At 40.5% G+C, this 23,512-nt stretch overlaps 1 protein-coding gene across 1 annotated transcript in view; it reads left to right on the top strand.

Moving 5' to 3' along the window:
• The first annotated feature begins 6 nt into the window (after positions 1-6).
• The window catches only part of TYRO3 (TYRO3 protein tyrosine kinase), a 104,170-nt gene continuing 80,664 nt past the window's right edge, over positions 7-23,512 (top strand). The window contains exons 1-3 of the mRNA XM_042445616.1: positions 7-181; positions 15,250-15,457; positions 21,671-21,771. Coding sequence (XP_042301550.1) covers positions 73-181; positions 15,250-15,457; positions 21,671-21,771 — 418 coding nt within the window. The 5' untranslated portion in view covers positions 7-72. The remainder of the gene's footprint in view (positions 182-15,249; positions 15,458-21,670; positions 21,772-23,512) is intronic.

Raw genomic sequence — 23,512 nt, 5'->3', positions numbered from 1 at the left:
AGGAGAGAGGCGCCGGGGCCCGGGGCCAGCAGCCGGGAGGATGGTGAGGAAGAGGAGGCTCCTCTGGAAGGAATGGAGGTGAACCAGGCGGGGACCATGCGGATGCGCGGGGGGCTCCTGTTGCTGCTGCTGCCGGCGGCGCTGGGGGCTCTCTTCCTGCGGGACGTCGGGGCTCTGGCAGGTAAGGGAAGGAGGGCAGGGGCCCAGGGGCAGCAAGGGCCACGGGGCTCTCTTGGCTCGGGTGCTGCTCTCCTCCTCCTTCTCTCTCTCTCTCCCGCCCCTTTGGATGCTTCCCCTCAAGTTCGTCCCCCAGAGGAAGCCTTCAGGTTCCCGGGAAGGACTAAAACACATGGCAGCACTTGCCCATTGGGAAACATTGGAGGATACTTGCCCATAAGGATCTATAAGAGAGTGCTTGCCCATAGGGATACATAGGGTAATACATGTCCATAGAGAAACATTGGAAAATACTTGCCCATAAGGATACATAGGAGACTGCTTGCCCCATAGGGAAACATTGGAGACTATTTGCCTTCTGTCTCTATGGGCAACTATCCTCAAATATTTCCCTATGGACAGGTATTACCCAGTGTATCCCTATGGGCAAGAAGTCTCCTGTGTGTTTCCCTATGGGCAAGTATGGTCTCCCTATGGGTGAGTACTGTCATTTGCTTTCGTATGTCTTCCTCCAGTTCCTGGTGGAGGCTCAGTTCTGCTCAATCCTTCAGTGGAGGTTGTTTTGGGAAATGGGGTAAATAGATACCTTATATATATCCTCAGATGGTATGCGTATGTTAATAAATAAATAGTCAAAGGGTGGGTTTTTTCAAGCAATGATGAACATACCACTGATACAGTACACAAAGACATTGTATATAGGAAGTTATAAAGACAGTGTATATCGTATACACACACACACAATTAGTGGTGTAAGTATTGGACTAGGACTCTGGAGACCAGGGTTCAATTCCCAGCTCAGCCATGAAACCCACTGGGTGCCCTTGGGTAAGTCCCATGCTCTCAGTCTCAGGGGATGCCTCCTCTGCACAGATCTTGCCAAGAAAACCCCAAGGGTCACCTTAGGGCTGCCATAAGTCAGAAAGGACTGGTAGACACACAGTCACTGTTACATGTTTTAAGGAATGGATTTCCTCCCTCACCTCTTTTCCACTCTGCCCATCCAAGATTTCTTTCCAAGGGTTACACAGAAACTGCAAAGGGATCTTGTCACACCTTTGAGACTATCTGAGGAAGCAGGCTCATGTCTAGAAAAAGGTCTTATAAGATCTCTTTGCACAGCTATATCTTTGATGCTCTTGTCACTGTTAAGTACATTGGTCACCCCCACACGCACGCGCACACACACACACACACACATTCTTCTCAGTGTGGAACTGGCCTAATTTTTTTCTTGGCTGCTAATCGGAGCTGAAATAGGTTACAAAACTTCATTATGAAAAACATATCACTTTTCTTTCTTCTTCTTTTAAAAAACATCCTTTGGTTTAATGTTGTGAACGGTTTGGGTATTTTTTAAAAAAATCATTTAATCCCTTACTTTGTATAAATGAGTGGTGTCTAGAAGAATGTTATTTGCTTGTAGGAACTATATCCTCTGAATCATTCTCCAAATTGGTAAAACCATGTCTGAGTATTCGTTGCCTAAGAAAGTCTTATGAAATTCATATGGTTGCCATACAACAGGCAAAGTGAAGAGACAGCAGTACAGGGAACCAGCTTTTCTGAAGAAACTGAATCAGGACTTTACTGCTGTAGTAACATGTGGTCCTCCTCCCCTCAAGTGCCTTGTTGATTGGATGGCCAGGTCCATTTTAAAGCAGAGTTTCTGGCATAATATGCTCTTGTAAGTCTGCTCTAAACTCCTCCATAGGTGACTTCCTTTCTTTTTCAGAAGTCCTCAGTGAGGAAGCACCTGCACTTTCTATTCTCAGGTGGACCTCTCTATGGGAGGGGAAATGCAATATTGCAGAATGGTATGCAAAGGGATCTTGTAGCAGCACATTTGAAACTAAATATGCAAAAGAATTTGTAGCATGAACTTTCGTAGATTTGGTCTTCTTCTTCTTCAGATGCTGCATCTCTGAATTCTATCATAGAATGGGTCAATGTTCTCTAAAAAGTCAGGGGAGATCAGCCCAGGCAATGGGTAGATAGGTTTGGAGTTCTGGTCCAAAAACTTGTAAGGGTCCACAGGTTTCCCATGCTCTGTCACCACTATTTTACAACTACATGGCATATATTTTAAGGGTTCTCTTTTTAAAACAACAGCATCCACAAGAATATGAATCACTGGGAATTTTGATGCTGGTGGTTGCTCAGCAGTCAGCATTTTAAATATGTCTAAGACCGTTAGCAGTTGTATTTATGTTTCCATATTACATTAGTGACCTCAGCTCCTATATGACAGAAGAGTCTCCTTCATCTGTGTGACTTGATTGTAGACACTGAAAAATGATTTAATGTCTTTTTAGAGTTTCAAAATTATTGTTTTTGTTTTAAACTGTTCCAAATTTATTTTTGTGTACGGTGCCCTTAGATCCTCAGAAATAAGATGGGGTATGCATATTTTAATTAATAAATAAATAATTGAAGGATGGGTTTTTCAAAGAGGTGATAAACATACCACTGATACAGTACACTAGGGCATTGTATATAAGAAGTTATAAAGATACATGCAAACACATGTTCATATATCATATTATGTATTCATTTAATATTTTGAGAATAACTATTCCAAAATGGTGATGACATATCAAAAAACAGTGGTCTGGCATACTGCATTTGCAATAATGTTGGCATCTAGTATTTCTTTCTCTAATTTAACAGATGCTACAATCCTAAATACAGGTATTATGGAATAATCCCTATTGAATACATAAGGCTGGACGGTTAGATCAAATAGGTTATCAGTTTCTATAGGTAGCCACCAATTTCCTTTAAGAATTATGAAAGATTACTTATCACTTTCACATGCAGTCTATAAAAGTTCACAGTGAAAATATACCCCTCATTCACAGAGGTAAAATTGACTGAAACTGAGCATACAGTGGCATATTATCACAAGGTAAATAACTTGGTTCTTGACACAGGAAACATCTACATGTTGATCTGATGCTGATGGTCAGACAAGTTGTTGAGCTCAGTTTGCCAGCACCTGATCTGAAAATAAAACCTGTTGCATTAACAGCTGTAAGACATTTGCTGATCAATGTTTGTGCCGTGACGATCCATTTCCCTGTGATACCACTAGGATGGGAATAAATTCTATCTGGAGCCATAGCTGTTATCTTCAGGCCATGAAAAGACAGTTCTAGATGGGATTGGACTGTCCCCAATTTCCAGAGAGGTGCTTAGTATGTATGGTGAAGGCTGGAGCCAGTATCGGGTCAAATCAATTTGTAGGGAGAAGTTAAGGAGGGACTTATGAGTGGGTGAGGGGAAAAAATGACAAGAAAGGCAAAGTTAAAATGTAGCCCTGTCTAACAGCCACAATTTTTTTATGGTAGCATGATAACACTATGATTAGGAGCAAGACTAGTTGAAAATCAGGGAGCCCTGTATATATGAGAAAGTAAGAAAAATCAGTGAGTTGTCAGGGGCTTGGTGCTAGCTAAGGGAGGGCTAGTTCAGCCAAGCAGAATCAGCTGCAAATGTTGTGTGTGTGAGAATGGTACCATGCACCCCTTTGCTTTCAGATAGACCATGTCATTATCAGCTGCTATCAAGAATGTGTGACAGCATGGAGTCTATCCATCCTGATGGATGGCTGGGGTGGACAACATAATAGAAAGCTATCACTTGTTCTAATCACAACATGCAACCACTAACTGTGAAACACCCACACATCCCAAAGGGGCTGGGTTATGATTTTGCATATTTGGCTTACAAGATACAAGGGACTAGGGGATTATTCACATCCCCCAATCATCCATTTTTTTTCTCTGTGAAGAATGTAATTTAATATTTTTTGCCAGCAGTAATCAATATTGGCAGATACCAAAGGTTAACAAGCTGCAATGCAAAGACCTCTTGCAGCACTTGATTCATTTATAAGGACACAGAAAATGGTTTTCTAATTGGACAGAGAACATTTGCTTACTAACAGCAGAGGCTCATAGGAATCAGGGCTGGCTAGAAAGCAAAACCAAGAAGGAATTCACAGTAGTGTATCCTTCCTGCTCAGTGTTTTTCTGAAATGAAAAACACTGAATATCTCCTGCCTTACTATGGCTATTCATCCTTTTATTGGCAAGGTGCTCTTTACAGCTGGGCAGGCATGATGATGGAGGTGGGCAGAATCTGCCTCCTGCCCACATGGAACCCACTGAGTTGACTTGGCCCCTTCTCATGGGGAGAGCAGTCCAGCTAATGTTCTATGCTGCCAACATGTGAGCTTGCCAACCAAATAATATTTATTAATACAAATATTAACTAATAGTTATTATTGCTTTCATATATAGTTACATAAATAATGTTGATTCTTTAGACACATTCCATTTGGCTCAGAAAGGTATGTGGCTAACAGCCACACTGGTCCAAAATCTCAAAGAATGTTTTAAGCTGTTGCTCCTAATTGTGCAACTTGTTTTGATTTCTATAGTCTGTACATTAATGACTAGGTTTTAATTATCTCTGTGAGTAAGAGTTTAATCAGGTAATAACCATGGCTGGAAACTAAGGAGATACATGTAGATATATAGGTAGATATGCACATGTGTTTTATTTTGTGTGTGCGTGTGTGTGTGTGTGCATGCATGTGATATATATTTATATTAGCTACTGATTTTTCCAGATCTACCTGTGTCTTGTAATCATTCATTTCCATTTATCAGGAGCAAAGGGACATTATATATATTTTCTCCACTTGGTTCCATGAAAATCTATATTTTCCTTTCTTGAAATCAGACTCATTTTGTACTTTGTCCAGTGCTCTTATTCAGAGGTGAACTGCACTTTGATTCCTTGATTCTTCAGCAAAGGTGGGGACAGCTTCTCTCCAAAGATAGCAGGGTTTGTTCATAATTACTGATTCAGCTGGGTGGATTTTTGAAAGCCGAACAGGTTTGCTGCTACAGGATATTGCCTATACAGTATTTCATAAGATTGCCTGTCATTTCATGCATAGATTTTAGGTATTTATGGCATGGCTGTATAAGTTTTGTCACACAAGTTGTAGAAGGACCTGCTGCTTCATTATTATGTATGATAGGGAATGGATGTTTAGTTTACACACAAATAAATTATGCCATTGTTGAATTAAGTAATAATTATGTGATTAATTTCTTAGCCCATAACAACAAAACACTGTGTCTAAATGAAATTGCCAAGAGCTGGCAAAGTGATACTTTACACTGTAAAATATCACTTTGCCAGCTTCACTGCCCTTGGCAATTACTATTAAGGTAACAGGAAGAAAAAAAAGGGAAAATAATGAAGACTTTGTATTGGGAACCAGTAGGTTAACAAATTATAATCCTGCAAAAATCAAGGAAAAGAACAACATTCTGTTCTAGATGGTCTCTAGTTGTAAGGAAGTGTTACTGATGTTGTGCTGATTTACAGTATTCTATTTTGTATTTACAATATTTCTACACTTATAAACCAAACCTTTAGAAGAATGGCTGAGGACATTGGGTATGTTTAGCCTGGAGAAGAGAAGACTGAGGGGTGACATGACAGCCATATTTTAAAATCTGAAGGGATGTCATATAGAAGATGAAGCAAGATCATATCCTGCTGCTCCAGAACACAAACCAATGGATTCAAATAACAAGAAAAGAAATCCTACGAAAACATTAGGAAGAGCTAGTTTTTTTATTATGAGAACCGTTCAACAGTGGAAGAGACTGCCTGGGGCATGTGGGGGTGGACTCTGCTTCTTTGGTGTTTAAACAGAAATCTTTTGGGACTGTTTTAGTTGTGTATTCGTGCATGGCAGGGGATTGGACTGGATGGCTCTTGTGGCCCCTTCCAAATCTAAGGTTCTATGATTTTATATTGCCATATTGCCCAATAACTGTGATTTTCTGGATACTTTACAGTGAAAGGGTGTGAAGTGAAATCAAAAATCGTTAACTGTAAACTAGAACAAAATCAACAGACATAGCATAGAACTAAAATAAAGCCAACAACTTTTAAGGTTTGGAAATCCAGGAAAATAGAACTTTGCTTGGCTCTGAAAATACCACATTGCCAGTACCAGAAAGGCTCTCTGAAGAAGGCATTCCATACAGATACATGGAAGGGTGGGGGCGGTACCTACTGAAAGATCATCAAATTATGTTCACCTCTTGAAAGGCAAAGTAGCCTCAGGTAGGACACCTATTGAAAACCTCACAGAAATATAACCAGCTTTGTATTGGTCACTGTTGCTGTAGATTTTTCTTATGGAATGCAGTCTGCTTGGCACCAGTGGAAGAAGTGAATATATTTTCCAGCGTACAATGAATAGCTCAGTAGTTGCATGTGCAAACACAGGAGAATTGTGTGGGTAAATTTTGGGTAGCAGAGAGTTCAGCTTACAAGGTGTTCATTATTGGTTGCTCATTGTGTAAAAAAGGAAAATGGATGCTCTTGCCTGGGTGCTTTTCTGCTGTGCCTGCCTCAGCCTAGCTCATTCTTCCAGTTTCCCCAATCCCTTTTTTTCACCTGCTAAGAAGGGAAATATAGACAATGGAGCAGTATTCAGTATTGTAGAGAATTTAGTTCAAAACACCAATTCGAAAGGTGAACTGCATTATCTGCATTTTGTTTTTGTTGCACTCCATATGTGCTTGCTCAAGTCTTGAAAAGAAAAATGTATCACAAATGTTTAACCTGCTGAGGCAATAAGTGATACAGAGTGCCCAGTTGTTTACAATCAAAGATGGCCATACATTGTCTCCTCAGAATTCCTATCAATCCATCCCTGGTCCCTCCACTCCTTAGTTTTATGTGTTCAGCATAAACGTCTGAACAATGGAAGCTGGCAGTTTCTGTATTAGTGGGGGCAGTGAATCCATTTTGAGTTTTCGTCTGAACTGCAAAGGAATTATGCAAGGGCCTGAATCCTGTCTTGAAAATAGACTTGTCACCTTGGACACCTCCTTTAAAAATCAGGGCAGATAGATGGAAGCAGCCACCACTGCTAGTTTTCTTTGCCTAACATGCACAGATTGTTGTTTAATCTCCCCAATGATGAAATAAGATTTTACTAGTAGCACATTCCTTGCAACACTCATTTCTCAAAAGGCTGGTTCAAATACTCTCATCTGGTTTCATGATTGCATATGTCTGCTTTACAAAATGAAACAAACATGATATACAGTAGACCCTTGTTATCCACTGGAGTTTGGTTCCAGGAACCCCTCTGAATAACAAAATCTGTCTATGGTCAAGTCCCATTAAATACAGTGACATAGCAAAATGGTGTCCTTTCTATAAAATGGGAAAATTAAGGTTTGACACTTGAAATTTATACTTTTTTAAAAATATTTTCAAGCCGTGGATGCTTGAATCCATGTATAAAAAATCCGTGGATAAGGGGGGCCAACTGTATACATATTAGGAGCAATAGAGGTCCCTGTGTACTTTAACTCTCCCTTTATAATTCTTAAATAACCACACATACACCAACTGAATATGTTTAATATATTGTTCAGCATTGTTGGATAAGTTTCAGTTTGTGCAGCCTGAGGATGTGGACAGGAACCTTGGAGAGATCCTTGCCCTTCCTGGCTTCTGAAAGCAACCAGAGAGGGACTGGCCGAGTGGGTAAGGAGGGGGGTGACAAATGCCTCACTGCAGCAAGCCAAATTTCCAAAGGAGGCTGTAGTGAGGCTGTTACTGAAAAAGACCACCCTGGATTCCACTATTTTGGATAACTATATATCAGTCTCTAATATTCCATTCTTGGACAAGGTTCTGAAGTGAGTGGTAGCCTCTCAGCTTCAGGAGTTTCTGGACGAAACAGATTATCTAGTTCCATTTCAGTCTGGCTTCAGATCTTGCTATGGGACAGAAACAGCTTTGGTTGCCTTGGTGGATGACCTATGCAGAGAACTGGACAGTTGGTCTTGCTGGATCTCTCAGCGGCGTTCGATATCATCAACCACAGTATCTGTCTAGGATACCTTTCTGGGATGGGACTTGGGGGCACTGTTATGCAGTGGTTCCTGTCTTTCTTTGAGGGGCAGATTCAGAAGGTGGTGTTGGGGGACTCCTGCTCAACTCCTTGGCTGCTGGCCTATGGGTTCCCTCAGGGTTCTATTCTCTCCCCCATGTTATTCAACACCTACATGAAACTGCTGGGTGGGGTCATCCAGAGTTTTGGATGAGGTGTCACCAGTATGCAGATGACACCCAACTCTATCCTTTCCACCTGACTCCAAAGTACAGTGGTGCCTCGGGTTACGAAATTAATTCGTTCCGCCATTCCTTTCGTAACCCGAAAATTTCGTAACCCGAAACACTTTTCCGTTAGCACTGGAAAGCCTATAGCTGCACTTTGCAGCATTTGAATTTCGCGCCGAAATGAATTTTGTAACCCGAAAAATATTTCGTAACCCGAAACAGTTTTTGCCAATCCAACTTTTTCGTATCCCGGAAATTTCGTAACCCGATCATTTCGTATCCCGAGGCACCACTGTAGCTGTCTCTGTACTGAACCAGTGTCTGCTGTCAGTAATGGACTGGATGAGGGCAAACAAATTGAAGCTTAATCCAGACGAGAAAAGTGCTCCTGGTCAGTCATACGGCAGATCAGGAAATTGGGGCTTTGCCTGTGCAGGATGGAGTTACACTCCCCCTGAAAGGCTCGCAGCTTGGGTGTGCTCCTGGACTCCACTCTGAGCCTGGATGTCCAGGTCTCCGCAGTGGCCAGGAGTGCATTTGCACAGCTTAAACTTGTGCGCCAGCCATGCCAGTTCCTTGAGACATCAGATCTGACTACAGTGACACATGCCTTGATTATATCCTGTTTGGACTACTGCAATGCACTATACGTGGGGCTGTCTTTGGAAACTGTAACTCCCTTGTTAAAACAGCTCCAGTGGCTATCTGTTCGTTTCCTGGCACAAATCAAAGTACTGGTCATCACCTATAAAGTTCTACATGGCATGGGTCCACATTATTTGAGAGACCATATCCCATATGAACTTGCAAGACCCTAAGATCTGCAGTAGAAGACTTTCTCTCAGTCCCATCAAGATCACAAGCTTGCCTGGTGAGGTCATGAGAGAGAGCCTTCTTGGTGGCTGGTCTCACCCTCTGGAATGCCCTTCCTCAGGAGGCTAGGCTGGCCCCCTCCCTGCTGGCTTTTCGTCACTAGGCTTTCTGTACATAGCAGGGTGGTTTTATGGAGCAGGTGGGGTTTTAGTCTGTTTTTAACTTGTGTATACAGTCTGCCCTCCCCATACGCAGGGGATCTGTTCCAAACCCACTCATCCCCTGCGTATGGGGAAACGGGTGTATGCTGAAGCCCCATTGAAAATAATGCGGAGTGCACTCACGGTGCCAAGTGTGAATATATGCACCCCATTACTTCTGCCGGGGCTTGCCTTCTGTGTAGGCTCAAAGCCGCTGAAGGCAAGCCCACCTAGGGGCCAGGCCGACTGTATTTTGCATTATTTTTTATTTTATATTGTGTATATTTTGTGTGATATTGTTTGAATTTTATAACAATTTTAAAGGTTTTATCTGTGAGCCACCTTGGGTCCCTCTGGGGAGAAAGGCGGGGTATATATGAAATGAAATGAAATAAATGTAATAATAATTATCTATCTATCTATCTATCTATTTATTTATATCCCACCCAATCACATAGAATCTGGGCGGGTTACAACTGTAGAAGAATACAAAATAATACAATACAAATCAAGCAAAATTCAGCAGAAAAAAGTACATTACAATTCAAATAATACTCATAATTAATCCCTTCCCAACCCCCAATATGACTCCAATGAAAACTATGTTAAATAATTTAGAAATACAAACATAATCTAATACCAAGGTAAAAAGAAAAGAAAAAAATGCAAAGTATAAAATACAATACATAACATAGTACTAATTAAAGTATAACATGGCATTTAATCAACTAACAATAATCAGCTCTACCCTGGAAGAAAAAATTATTAAAATGTTAAGACAACACAGTACAATTATAACAAAGGACTATAGTCTGTATACCTTTACAAACATTGTAAGACAAAATTCCTCACAGTTAAAATGAAAAAAGACAGTTATAATAGTTAAAAGCCCAGAGAAAATTCAAACTAGAATTCCACATCCAGCTGTCTTGCAATGAAATTGGTGTTTGTGCCAATTGTACCCCCTCAAATGCCCCAACAGAAAAGGCCCTCTCTCACATCCTCCCACCATATACAGCTCCCATTGGTGGGACATGGAGGAGGTCCCCTCCAAAAGACTTTAGTCCTTAGGCAGATGGGTACATGGGAAGAACTCCTTCAAGTACTGAAGTTCTCAAGCCATTGTGTCCTTTAAATAACTTAATATAAAATTTAAGTTCCTAATTCCCATGGCAGCAGATGTAGTTTTGCAAACTTGTGGGAAGCACTTTATGAAATCTCTTGAAGCCCAAGAGAGGTTTGACAGGGATGGGATCCAGTGCTCACCTAAATGAGGTGCTTCCATCTGGTACTATTTCCCTCCTTATGTGGGCATCCTTTCCCACCTCTGATCCAGGTGAAAAAGCAGAATCCCACACGCATCAAAATGACCTATAGGATCCACTACAAAGATGCTGGAATCCCATGGCAGATATGCAGCAGTTTCCTGGTGAACAATTTGGAAAATATCATGAGTCTAACACACTGTGTACATTATACATCAACACATACAGCAAACCTACATGTAGAGTAGTGCAATGTGGACACTGGTGGTCTAATGCTCTTCATAAGTCTGCAACACATGTATGAAGAGAACTTCTGTCTCCTTTCCACTACAGAAGCATGTCATTTCCCGGGAAGGGGGTGGGGGTGGGGGACTGGAGGGACAGTGTGAGGAGCTTACTTTGAGGCATATCCTGCTATATGCATATTCCTGAACTGTAAGATCTTCAAGGGAGGCACTTCTCTCAGTCCCACCACTATTAGAGATGCCATTGTTGGGAATGTAGGGGAGAGTCTTGTCCATGGCTGCTCTTACACTGTGGACCTATTGTCCTAGCGAAACTAGGCTGGCTCCCTCCTTTGTTGTTACCTACCGTGGAGTTTACTTCAACTTATTACAGCCCTATGAATGAGAGACCTTCAGTCATCCTGATATCAACAATCCCATTCAGGTCTTGCAGATTCAGAGCTGTGGCTTTCTTGACTGAGTCTATTTATCTGCAATTCAGTTTTCCTCTTCTCTACTGCCTTCCACCTTGCTAAGCATTATTCTCTTTTCCAGTGAGACATGTCTTCTCATGTTATGTCCAAAGTCCGACAGTCTCAGTTTAGTCATCTTGACTTTCAGGGAAAACTCAGACCTGATTTGTTCAAGGACCCATTTATTTGTCTTTCTGACAGTCCACAGTATCTGAGGAACTCTCCTCCAGTACATCTCAAATGTGACTCCTTCCCAACTGTTCTTTCTTTGTCAGGTGAAGACAGCTGGCATTTTACAACTAGTGGTTTTATATAATAGGTTTCTGTTTTAGTGCTGCATTGATTTTAATCTATGCTTTTAAATCATTGTTTTATATGGTTTTAATTTATAGACAATTTAATATTGTTTTAGTTTTGTTGTATGTTTTTACATGTAAGTGGCTTTACTAATATTTCTTCTTATTCTGTAAGCTGTCTCGAATCTCATTTTTAGGGGAAAGACAGAAAATAAAGTGATTGGCTGGTTGGTTGAGGCATGATCTCATTTTCCTTGGTGATGCCTCTGCCTTGCTTATTAGTGTGGGGCACCTTGTCTTTTCATCCCGAGTTATGATGTATGGTTGAAGCTCTTCCTGAATTTGTCCTGAGCAAGCAATCTGTAAGGAATCCAAAAAGACAAATATTGGTTATCATACTTTATTAAGAGAGAGCCCTTTCAGATTAGTTAAATATAAAACCAAGGAGGAGAATAAAAAAGTGGCACCTTTAAAGCCAATCAATTTATTTTAGCATGAGTTTTCATGGATTGCAATCCATTTCCTCAGATACATTGACAGTGTACAATATTCACATGTTGAATTATTCATCCCACTCATAACTATGTAAAGGTGCATATATACATACATACCGAAGGCTTACATATGGTACTCCACCAATACAAGTAAAAAATGACTTGGAGGCACGTAACAAACAACAAAATATTAAAGAGGTTGCAAAAGATCATATATATATCAAACCTTCCTTTCTTTTTATTGGGCTGTAAAATGTTGGTTGCTGGTACAAGTGGTCCATCAACATACAAATGGTCTCATTTCTGTCTGCTCTTGGAACGCTAGACATGGGATCAGGAATATTCAGCCATATAGTATATATCTTGATATCTGAACTCTGCTGAGGCTTTTATTTTTTAGTGTGCTGTAATTCTGTGCAGACAGAATTAGAATTCAATCCACATTTTGTGACTTGGGTGATGGTATGTGTGTGTGGAGAAGCAGATATCCAGAGCTCTCAGCGAACATAGGATACTTTCATACTAATGCTGGTGACACTATTGCTGACAACTAAGATAGGATTCTGACTACTGTTCATGCCACAATCCTCTCTTATAATGCAATTCTGTTGTAGCAAGGGTATCACTAGTCCAATGTTAAGTTTTCTGCTGATACTTTGATGCTGCACCAGCACAAGGGGACAGGACTCATTGCATCCCTACCAGGTTTGCCTCACATAATGTATACTGCATGGGCCAGGTGGAAAGATGGCTTGGAAAATAGTGGCAGTTTTGAATACTAGTACTGATGGATAGTGTGACTACAATTCTATTGAATGATCTTCAGAATTTTTTTTGAAACAGTGCAGACTTGGGCTAAATCCAACATTAGTCTGAACTGAAACAGACCCGTTGAGATCAAAGATAAGTGTCCTAATTGTGTCTAGTAAGTTCCATTCATTTCAGTTGTTCTCCTCTAGGTAGATATAACATTAATCACATTGCTGGCTCCAAATACTGTAAAATGATATTGGAATTCCATTTTGGTTTGGTTCTGGTTATTGTGCAGATGATTTGAGTACAAGGACTCCTCCTCTAAACTCCATTCTTATTTTGTAGTCAGGGCTGCCTCTATGCATTCCATCATCAAGAGCTCTTCTTCAATTTACTCCAAAATTAGATATCATGTCTGTTTAATGACAAACATTCTGTATAGTTTCATAAGTAAATGCTGCCTTATGTATGTCCTTATTTTCTAGTATTTCTTGTAAAACAACACATGGGATATTTCTTATGTAAAAACAACAACAAGCCATAATTTAAAATGGCAGCAGAGTAGGTCATGGTGAGGGGAAGTGTTACAGTTCAGAAAATCTGATAATGGCTACTGCCAAAACAAGCCAGTGTGGTGTAGTAGTTTGAGCATTGTACTACAAGACTGGAGACTAGGGCGCTTTACAGACCGCCCAAAAAGGGCGGTCTGCCGGCACCGTCATTTGCTGCACCGAGGAGCCCCTGCGGCCAAACCATGCGACTCCTCGGCGCAGCAAAAAAGAAGCTGCAAAATGCAGCTTCTTTTTGTGCCGTGGAAATGACGCCGCATTTTGTACATGCTTGGTGCGTACTAGGGTTAGGGGTGTCCAGAAAGGACGCCCCTTTCTAACCCTAGTACATGCCGAGCACATACTTTCCACCCGTCTGTAACGGGCCTAGGATTCCATCCCCTACTCAGCCTGGATATCCACTGGGTGACCTTAGGTAAGTCACATTCTCTCAGCCTCAGAGGAAGCAAAAGGCAAATCCTCACCTAACAAATCTGCCAAGAAATTCTTGTGATAGGACTTACCTTAGGATCACCATAAGTTGGAAATCACTTGAAGGCACACGTCAAGAAATTGCCAAGATAAGCATATTGGTGGATTGGAGGATGTCTATAATATTAAACGGACTAATTATGTAGCTAATTTTCTATTTGTTAATTTCATATCCCTCTTATTAGCATGCTCAAAGGGCTTAACAGAATCAATGTTGCACAAAGCAGTCACACCAAATGGCCAATCCTATGAGGAAAACCATCATAAACCAAATTAACAGCTGATAGCTCGCACTTTGCTGACAATATTGCCCAGTGACGACTACAGGAATAATTAAGGAAGCTTGAAACTTGCCATTACATTTTCATCTTCTGTTTTACTCCATCTTTTCATCTTGTTTATTTTCTTCTTTCCCACATATGTTCGTCCTTTTCCTAGCACACATGCCACCTGCTTCAGTATTGGTGCATGCTAACACCTTCCAAACATTTCACATCTTATGGAAGCAATTGCTCTCCAGTTGCCCACTTAAACACATTTGAGGCCTGGAGCTCATTCTGGATGCATTTACCCCACAGGAAATCTGAGAAACACCACCACCTGCAAATGAATTAGTGACACCCATCCAAATGGGGAATGAGATCAGAATTTGGCACTGTGTCTTGGGTTTCAGGGTTGCCTGGCTACTGACTGAAGTAATCCCACACCACACATAAGAAAGACTGGGGAAAGTATGTTCTGTAAATGGTTAGTCTCTTTTCATGCCAAAGCTCTAGATCATTCTTTATTTCCACAGTGTTTTCACACTGTTCAGGAGCTTTTGAAATAAAAAGTGAATGCACATTGAACAGCTCCCCTACATGAATAACTTTATAAATGTCAGCTCTTTTCATGGGCATAGTTCAAAAGCACAGTTCCCTAAGAGCGTGGGAATATTACCTGGCAGTCTAAAATCTAGAGGACATTTTTGGGAGGCATTGCACCACTATTTTGAGAATAACACCTTCAAAACTATTGCCAGGGTTCTGTTTTAAGGATGGCTTCGGCATCTGCATCTACCACTGGCAATTTGTTACTGCATGAATTTCACCCTGTTGATCTTCAAATTGGCATGTTGCTGATCCAAGTCTTGCATGCATTTACCTACTTCTGTTATTTCATAACAGGAATTGTATTGCTCCCATCCTATAATCATTCCAAAAATATAATAAAACTCTGATGAGGCATTTAGGTGCCTGTGCATTTTGTTCTTTGACTGTATTTCATTGTAGGCTACCCACTAACCTTGATTAATTTGCTGTACTCCCAACCTCCTCGCTCCCCTCTTGTGGGTGTGGAGAGGTGGGAGGTTGTTTTCTTTCAGAAACAAAGGTTATTGGAATGCCAATTAAACTGAAGGTGTCCCAGGGACAGCCAGTGAAACTGAATTGCAGCCTCGAGGGAATGGAAGATCCAGAGATGCTATGGATCAAGGATGGAGCTGTGGTGAAAAGTGTAGACCAGGTGTACATTCCAGTAGATGAAGAACACTGGATTGGGTTCCTCAGGTAGGACTTGTACATATGATATGGAATGCCAGATGGTGTTGTTATTTGTTACAACGTTAAAAAAATCCATTGCTTTTCCTTCAAAAATTCAGGATGGCATATATTCCTTCTCTGCTTTTTATACATAGAACAGCTCTGTAAAGTAAATTAAGCTGCTAGATTATAACTCATTACATTGCTGCTAATAAACTGTGCAAACATGCAACATCACCTTTGACCCCCAAACCTTTCTTCTTTGTTTGTTTAAAATTCTAGGCCCCTAAACATTTCATCTCAAAATGTCTAGGAATATGAAGAACCATTTTGGACATTGTCCCATGTTTGTAGTTAATAAAATTTATTATTTGTATAATACTTTCAAGTATTCAAAATATTCCATGTGCATTAACTAGTTGTAATACTTACAACTCTGTAATCAATATTACAGTATTGTTCGTAGCTGAGGTTGTGTGGCTTGTCTATGGCTACCTAGTCAGTTAATTGTATTTTTTATTGCTATAACCCGCCCGGAATCCCTGTGATTGAGAATAAATCTATTATTATTATTATTATTATTATTATTATTATTATTAATGGCAGAAACAAGATTGAGACTAGGGGCTTCCTGACTAACAGCTCCTCCTCTTAGTAATTACACTAACCTAGCTCTCTGATAAGCAAACAAAAGCATGTAAGCAATGTCTGGTAAAAGGAGTGATCCAGACTTTTACTGGTAAATAGGGCTTTCACTGCCAGTGCATAACTTTCTTAAATATGCTCCCCCCCTTGCTTTCTTGCTCAGCTGTTACAGTGGACTACTGAGTATTATGTGCCAGTGGTACTCAGTGTTACAAACCATGTTATCATAATATCTATTGCTGTCCTGTTTCTCATGTTTTGTAAGGTTAAAGGGAGCATGGGGGATAGAGCTGCTTGTAAAACTGCCAAGAGGCTGATTACCTTAGCTGATCAAGAAAAATTATTGTTGTTGCAGTTTAGGCTAATTCTTAAGGAAGAGGAGGAGGTGTACCTCAGTTTCAAAGATCTAATAACTGAATGCATTGTTTTGTTTGCTGTACTTTGGGAGTTTGTTGTATGTCAGGAGTATAACCCTCCATATGCCAATATATTCCAGCTCTCATCTGGCCCAGCCAGCATAACCAATAGTCAGGAATGACCAGAATTGTAACCCAACAACATCTGTAAGACCAAAGGTTCCCCATTCTTGCTGTAGGTGGAATTGAGCTGAGCTGAGCTGAAGACTAATGTTAATGAATGAATGAATACAGAAAGCTGAAGCTGGAGAAAAGAGACCAAACCTTGAACAGTAAAACCTCCAGTTCTTCTACTATTTAATAACATGAATGAACTGTGTGTGTGCTTTAAGCACAGTTGGGATCCCTTTGGTAATTAATTTTTAATTTAATACCCGATTGCTTTGATCCTCTTTACCTGAAAAACACTAGTGGAAGTAAAGAAGGCTGGAAGAAGGTGATAGACTCAGAGGCAAGATAGATTGGGAAATGAAAATGAGTCTTTGCTCTGTGCAGGAAATGAGCACAATATATTTTGAGACAAGATTGACATACAGGATGTATTTCATTTGAGAGACAATTCAAATTCCAGAAGAAACAGATTGAGCAAATAGTGCAAGATTTAATATGGGGACAGTTCTATAAAGGTGACAGCTGTAACTACCATAACCGTTTCTGATGACATGAAAGGAATATTGTTGAGTGTGAATAGAAAGCCAAAAGAAGTCTCTAGTCTGGGTGCCAGTGAAATCCTTACTGGAAAGAGAAGATGTGGAGAGGGGAGACTGTCAAAAGAAAATAAAAGACATGATGAGACAAGATGAAATATGCCTACAGAAGTTCACTCAAGATGATAAAGGATCTGGAAAACAAGCGTATAGCATAGAGAAGAGGCAACGGAGAGGTAATATGAAAGCCTTATTTAAATATCTGAAAAGGATATTGTAAAGGTTGCCATGTGGAAGAGAAGTGTGTTTGCTTCAGCTCTTTAGAATACAACTCAAACAAATATATTTCAGCCACCAGTTAGTAAGTACAGTGGCCGCTTGGAACTTGCGGGGGATCCATTCCCCCCCTGCGAGTTCCAGATCTTGTGCATATTCAAGCCCCATAGGCTTGAATGGGGTGTGTGCATGAGGGGTGCGCACCACGGGCATGCACTTCATTAAGTTTAATGGTGGTCATCCCTCTGCAGATTTTCAAGTCCGTGGACTTGGAGGGGCGACTGTATTTCCTGATACAGTATGTTTAGCAGTGGAATAGACTACCTCAAAGGGGAGTTTTATGGTAGACTTTTAAACAGTGGTTGGGTGATCTCCTATCAGAGATGCTTTAGCTGTGAATTCCTTATTGGCAGGAGGTCAGAATAAATTACTTTTGGAATTTCTTCCAATGCTATGTTTCTGTGATTCTGTCCTAATGTTTCCTATGTAATTTGTATGAAACCTGTATTTTAGGGAAGACTTTGTTTCCAGAGAACGTAGGAAAGGTAATATGTACTATTGGGGGGGTACCTCAATATACTTCTTGTGCTCTGATGAATTCCCACATGGGTAAACATAAAATGGTGTTTGGCAATTTCTTAAAGTGAGCTCACCACCCTGATGCCATGATCCAAACTGAAATCATCAAAAGTCTCTGTCTACAGTCAAATAGAAAATATGTTTTGCAAATAATTAAATTAATGCATATATAATTACATATATAATATACCATTGTCTGATCTGAGAATTAATTTTTTCTGCATCATGAACTTGGATGTGAAATAAGGAATCTTTTTTTTATATACAGGCATAGAGACACGAAGCCAAAAAGGCTCCACAAGATGATTTGTCATTAAAAGTGCAGAATTTCCACTCACTCCATTTATTTATTAAATTTGTTTGTTTGTTTGTTTATGATATTTATAGGTTGGGTGCTTATTTTAAAAATTCTAAAAAGGAATAACAATAAAATGACTAACAAGGTTAACATGCAATGCAACATGATTTGATGCAAACTCATTTAAATCGTATATCAGCTTTTGGTAAATTGACAGCTGAATCAGCTAGCCCAGTATTTTATCACAGTTAGTGGCATGATCAGCAGAGGTAACCCCAAGGGAGTATTCAGCCTCTTAATTCCTCAGTGTGATTCCATAAGACTAGGGCTAAGCAGAGCTGACAGTGCGCATTGTATTAGCCACTCTTGCTTTCTTTTCCAGCTATATCTGTCATTCTAATACAGGGAGACTTTCCTTCTACTAGCTTCTCAGCTTGAAGCATCTTTTCTGAAGGCAAAGGAAAAAATAAAGCTTTTTCCTGTTTATTCAAACATGCTCTGCAGCAAAATGGGAAGGCTGGAATTTGAGATCTATTTAACCATTCCTTGCACTCATTTATTCCATCCCTGTCGCCTTGTCTCTGACTGAAAAGAGATGCCCTAATTAAAATCAGACTTCTGAGGGCAGATTTGAATCCTATTGGGAGAGAAGGATGTGTCATACAAACCAAACCTTAGTCATTCCCCACAAGCGGTGTTCCAGCATATTTACTCCATCATTTAGATCAAGCCAACTGTGCTACACTTGGGCTAATGAACATAAGGTACAATATTCAAGGATAAGTTTTCTTGGGGTGTGTACATCTCTGTGTATTGGAGAGGAGGGCAGTATCACAATTTATTTGATTCTGTTTATGAGTACAGTGACTGAAAAAGCAACTGCTAGATGTATACAAGGATTCTCTGTTCCCAAACACCCCTCCCTTGAGACCTTTTGAATTACAGTAATAGTTTCTTGAGAATCTTGGATTCCCAGCAGAAAAATCAATTTGTGCTTCTGTAACTGCTTGAGCTCAAGAAAAATAATACATCACTGCATTATAACTAGTGGGTATGCTGTAATGTTGCCAGTGCTGGCTGTAAGATTCATGAAGACATAGACCAGTATATACAGTTCCAAACTCTGCTTTGGCAATCCTGTTTAAACTCCTTGTGGACTGTTGCAGATGGCTTAGCAAATGGATAGGTGAATCAGGGAAATCTAAGAATAATGCTAGTACCCCTGGTACCACTTCCACCCCCAGCCTGACTCATGCTTGCTTCCATTGGTCATACTGCTATGATCTGACACAGCTAGAAGTCAACATGAGCTGACTTTGTCTTGCAGCTGCCACAATATGGAGTTGTGCAGAGTGTTCCTCAGCCTTATAAATACCTATGCCCATACAGACAGGCCAAAATAAAGCTGCTTCAGGCCACTTTGGAGGTATGCTGTTTAAGTGATGCATGCATCCTAAGAGTCCGGAAGCCACGCCAAAGCCACGCTCCAGTCCTTAGGATTGGAGTGTGGCTGTGGCACAGCTTCCCGACTCTTAGGACACATGCATTATTTAAACAGCATACCTCCAAAGTGACCCGAAGCAGATTTCTTTTGGCCTGTCTGTATGGGACTGAAGTACAGTATCTTAACTTGGACAACCTACAGTATTTCACCCTTGGATCAGAGCTTAAACTATAATAGCAACACTTTGTAATGAATGTGTTTCTCTCCCCCTGCCCCCGCCCCCGCCCAAAGTAGTTGATACAGGTTTTTTGTGTGGGTTTGTTTTTAGCATATATGCTTTTTCTCTTCAATTAAAAAAAGTAAGTTCATTAAAAGCCTTGTTAAGTTTACACTGTGCTGAGTAAGGTCAAAGAAGAGATCCAACACTTGAGTCATCACCTTTATGAGGGAATGTTTGCTCCACCCTTTTAAGTTGCTCCAGATGTACAGATTTGCTTTCTCAGCATGTTTTCAGACTCCAGTCTCTGGATTGGTGAGGGTTCGACAGTCTCCAATATGAGAACAAATAGGTTTACTGGAACCAGGGAGTTAGTTAACTTTCTCATATTCTCCAAACAGGAACTGCATGCTACTTGGTTAATTAATTTCCACAGTAGTCCTAGACAAACCTCTACTGTTTTCTTCAACTTCTTTGAGCATAATAGTGCTTTCTCCTGTCTTCTATCCTGACAGAACATATTTTCTCTCATTTAAGTGATGCCACATCCTTACAGTGATTGCCTGGCTGCTTCCACAAAAGAGCTCCCTTTTGCTTCTAAATCCCATTCACACTAGCATTTTTAGGATCTTAAACAGTGGGTTCTGCTTTCTTGCTATATCCAAGTAAAAAATGATAATCTGAAAATGCCCTCAATTATAATGCCACATGCAACACTGGAAAACAGTGGCTTTCTTTATATGAAAACCTGTGTTTTTACCACTGTAGAAGAGCCAGGCTTTAGTAATAAATATAGCAAACATACATGCATACACACACTGGCTGGCAGTTCACACTAGCATAATCTTAGCTGGGAAATAATTATGGCTGGAAAAAGGCCCTCTTTGTGACCAAGAAGAACTGCTGCCTGTCAAAATAAAGTGGTGAGTTAGATTTTTTCTTAATGGAATTTTAGGGCACTGTACAATCAATCGTCGAGCAAGAAAACAATAATAAAACAATGTAATGCGTAAAATCAATTTAAACTGATTTGCCTGAGTAAATAAAAAAAAAATTTCTGGACACTGATAGAATTGCGACACTGGTGGTACGTGAATCTCCTTAGGGCCTCTGCAGTTAGAAGCCCACCGTTGAAGACGCCAAAAAAAAAGTTTTTTTAAAATACAGTTGGCCCTCTGTATCCATGGATCCTTCATCCACAGATTCAACTGTCAGTGGCTTGAATGAATACATATATATATTCATAAAGCAAAACTTGATTTTGCCATGTTATATAAGGAACACCATTTTACTAAGACATTGAATTTTGTGGAACTTGAGCATCCACAGATTACGGTATCCACAGGGGATCCCGGAACCAATTCCCAGCAGATAACAAGGGCTCACAGTACTGTATTTGGAATAAAAGGAGGCAGGTGAAGAATGGCTTCAGCAAACTATCTAAAGGAAGAGGTAGGTTGATGTGGGAGAAGGCACTCTTTTGGGTATAAATGGATCTAGTTCTAATAATATGGGACCGCTTCATTTGTCTATATGACTGTCTTCACAATGCACGGTTTATGTGAATGCTGAAGAGGGAAAATGTCATCCATTTCAGGAATAGTTCAAAATGGTGGTACATTTATGGTTTGTTGGATGTTTTTGAAGTATTTTACTATGTGTGTGTGTGCAGTGTTATGCAAAGTATCGTAATCCCCTGTTCTTTCTTAATTTTTTAGCTTGAAGTCTGTAGACCGGACAGATTCTGGAAAATACTGGTGCCAAATTGAGACTAATGGGAAGAAAGAGGAATCACAGCAGGTGTGGCTCATTGTGGAAGGTAAGGAGATGTCTTTATTCCTCTTATCAAGGACACTTGTGCTGAGCATGTAATACAGTTGGCCCTTCCCTTACACGGGGGATCCGTTCCAAACCCCGCCCCTGTGTAAGGGAAAAGCCGCGTATGCTCAAGTCCCATTAGAAGTAATAGGGCTTATGCCCGTGGTGTGCTGCGGGCTGCGCACCACAGGCACGTGCCCCGTTACTTCTTCTGGGGCACGTCAGTGTTTTTTCCGGCACAGCTTCCAGTGTATGCTGGAAGCCGCATAATAATAATAATAATAATAATAATAATAATAATAATAATAATTTGTTTTATTTATATACCGCTATTCCAAAGATCATAGCGGTGAACAGCAAGTAAGCTAATTAGCAAGTAAGCTAATTTGCCCCCAACAGTCTGGGTACTCATTTTAGCGACCTCGGAAGGATGCAAGCCTGAGTCGAGCTTGGGCCCTTTTGCTGGTCTTGAACTCGCAACCTTGTGGTTTTGAGTGAATGGCTGCAGTACAGGCATTTAACCACTGCGCCACCAGGGCATGTAACGCAGGCGCACTATAATGAATTCCATGTAAAAAATGTGACAGGTGATTGTATGACTGATTTTGGTCCACTGCCAGTCTCTACAGCTGTGACCAAACAATGATGCTGTCACAGTGTGCAAACTACAGGGCAGAAGAGAATTGTAGCTGCAGTAGGGACATCACTTTTGCTCTTTCTTTGACTCTGAAGAATATGGAATACTTATTATATTTCTTGACTTGCACTTGAAAATGTTTGCTAAAATGTGACTGCAAGCATGTCTCTTTGTAATATCAGAACAATTGGTATGGTGTCAGGCATATTAATCATGAAGAAGGTCCAGAGAGATTTCCTAAGACCTTTATCTGCTTCCGTTCTGTTTTCCTTCTGGGCCCTTGATATCCACTGGGGTTTGGTTCCAGAACCCCCTGTGGGTATCAAAATCCATGGATGCTGAAGTCCCATTAAAATATAATGGCATAGTAAAATGGTGTCCCTTATATAAAATAGCAAAGTCAAGGTTTGCTTTTTGTAATTTATATATTTTTAGAATATTTTCAAGCCGTGGATGTAAACTGTACACATTTTCAGAACCCAACAGGGAAATACAGTAATAGGATAATATCACTGTTCATTGTTCAAGTTATCAAACATTCATTGCTTGATAACTTCAGATCAGTGTCTTAGTTTTCAGCAGTCTCCCACAGGGCCAAAGTCTACCACAGGTACTTATAGGTCAGACTGCTGTTAGACTGAGCAAAAAAAGGTGTGGGGTAATAGAAAATAGACATAGGAGATTATCAAATGGGGAACAGGAGCAAAGACCATCCTTATCCCATTCGTGACAGCACTCGCATGAAAGACATTCACACGATGCACTAATCCTGTCATAATCCTGTCAGTGAAGTGGAATTTGCATTAACGGGTTCTTCTGTTAATGCAAATTGAAGGTCAAGAACCGGACAATTCCACCTCACTGACAGGATAGTGACAGGATCAGTATGACGTTGTATGAAAGTCTTGCACGCAGTCGCTGTTATTTGCACTTCCCAGACAGGAACAATATCTGGATCACTGTGACGTCATCTGAAATTCCTTCCTGTGATCGCAAGGGAAGGACGGAACAAGAGCAGGGCAAGGACATCCCATCCCCCATCTGATTGTCTCCATAAGCAAAGACAGGCTGCAGTCCAGTACTGGACTGAACTGTCATGAACAAA

The sequence above is a fragment of the Sceloporus undulatus genome, chromosome 1 (assembly GCF_019175285.1).
Source record: "Sceloporus undulatus isolate JIND9_A2432 ecotype Alabama chromosome 1, SceUnd_v1.1, whole genome shotgun sequence".
NCBI classification, from domain to species: Eukaryota; Metazoa; Chordata; class Lepidosauria; order Squamata; family Phrynosomatidae; genus Sceloporus; species Sceloporus undulatus.
Note: the sequence above shows the minus strand (reverse complement) of the source record. Positions and strands in the feature narration are given on the sequence as shown.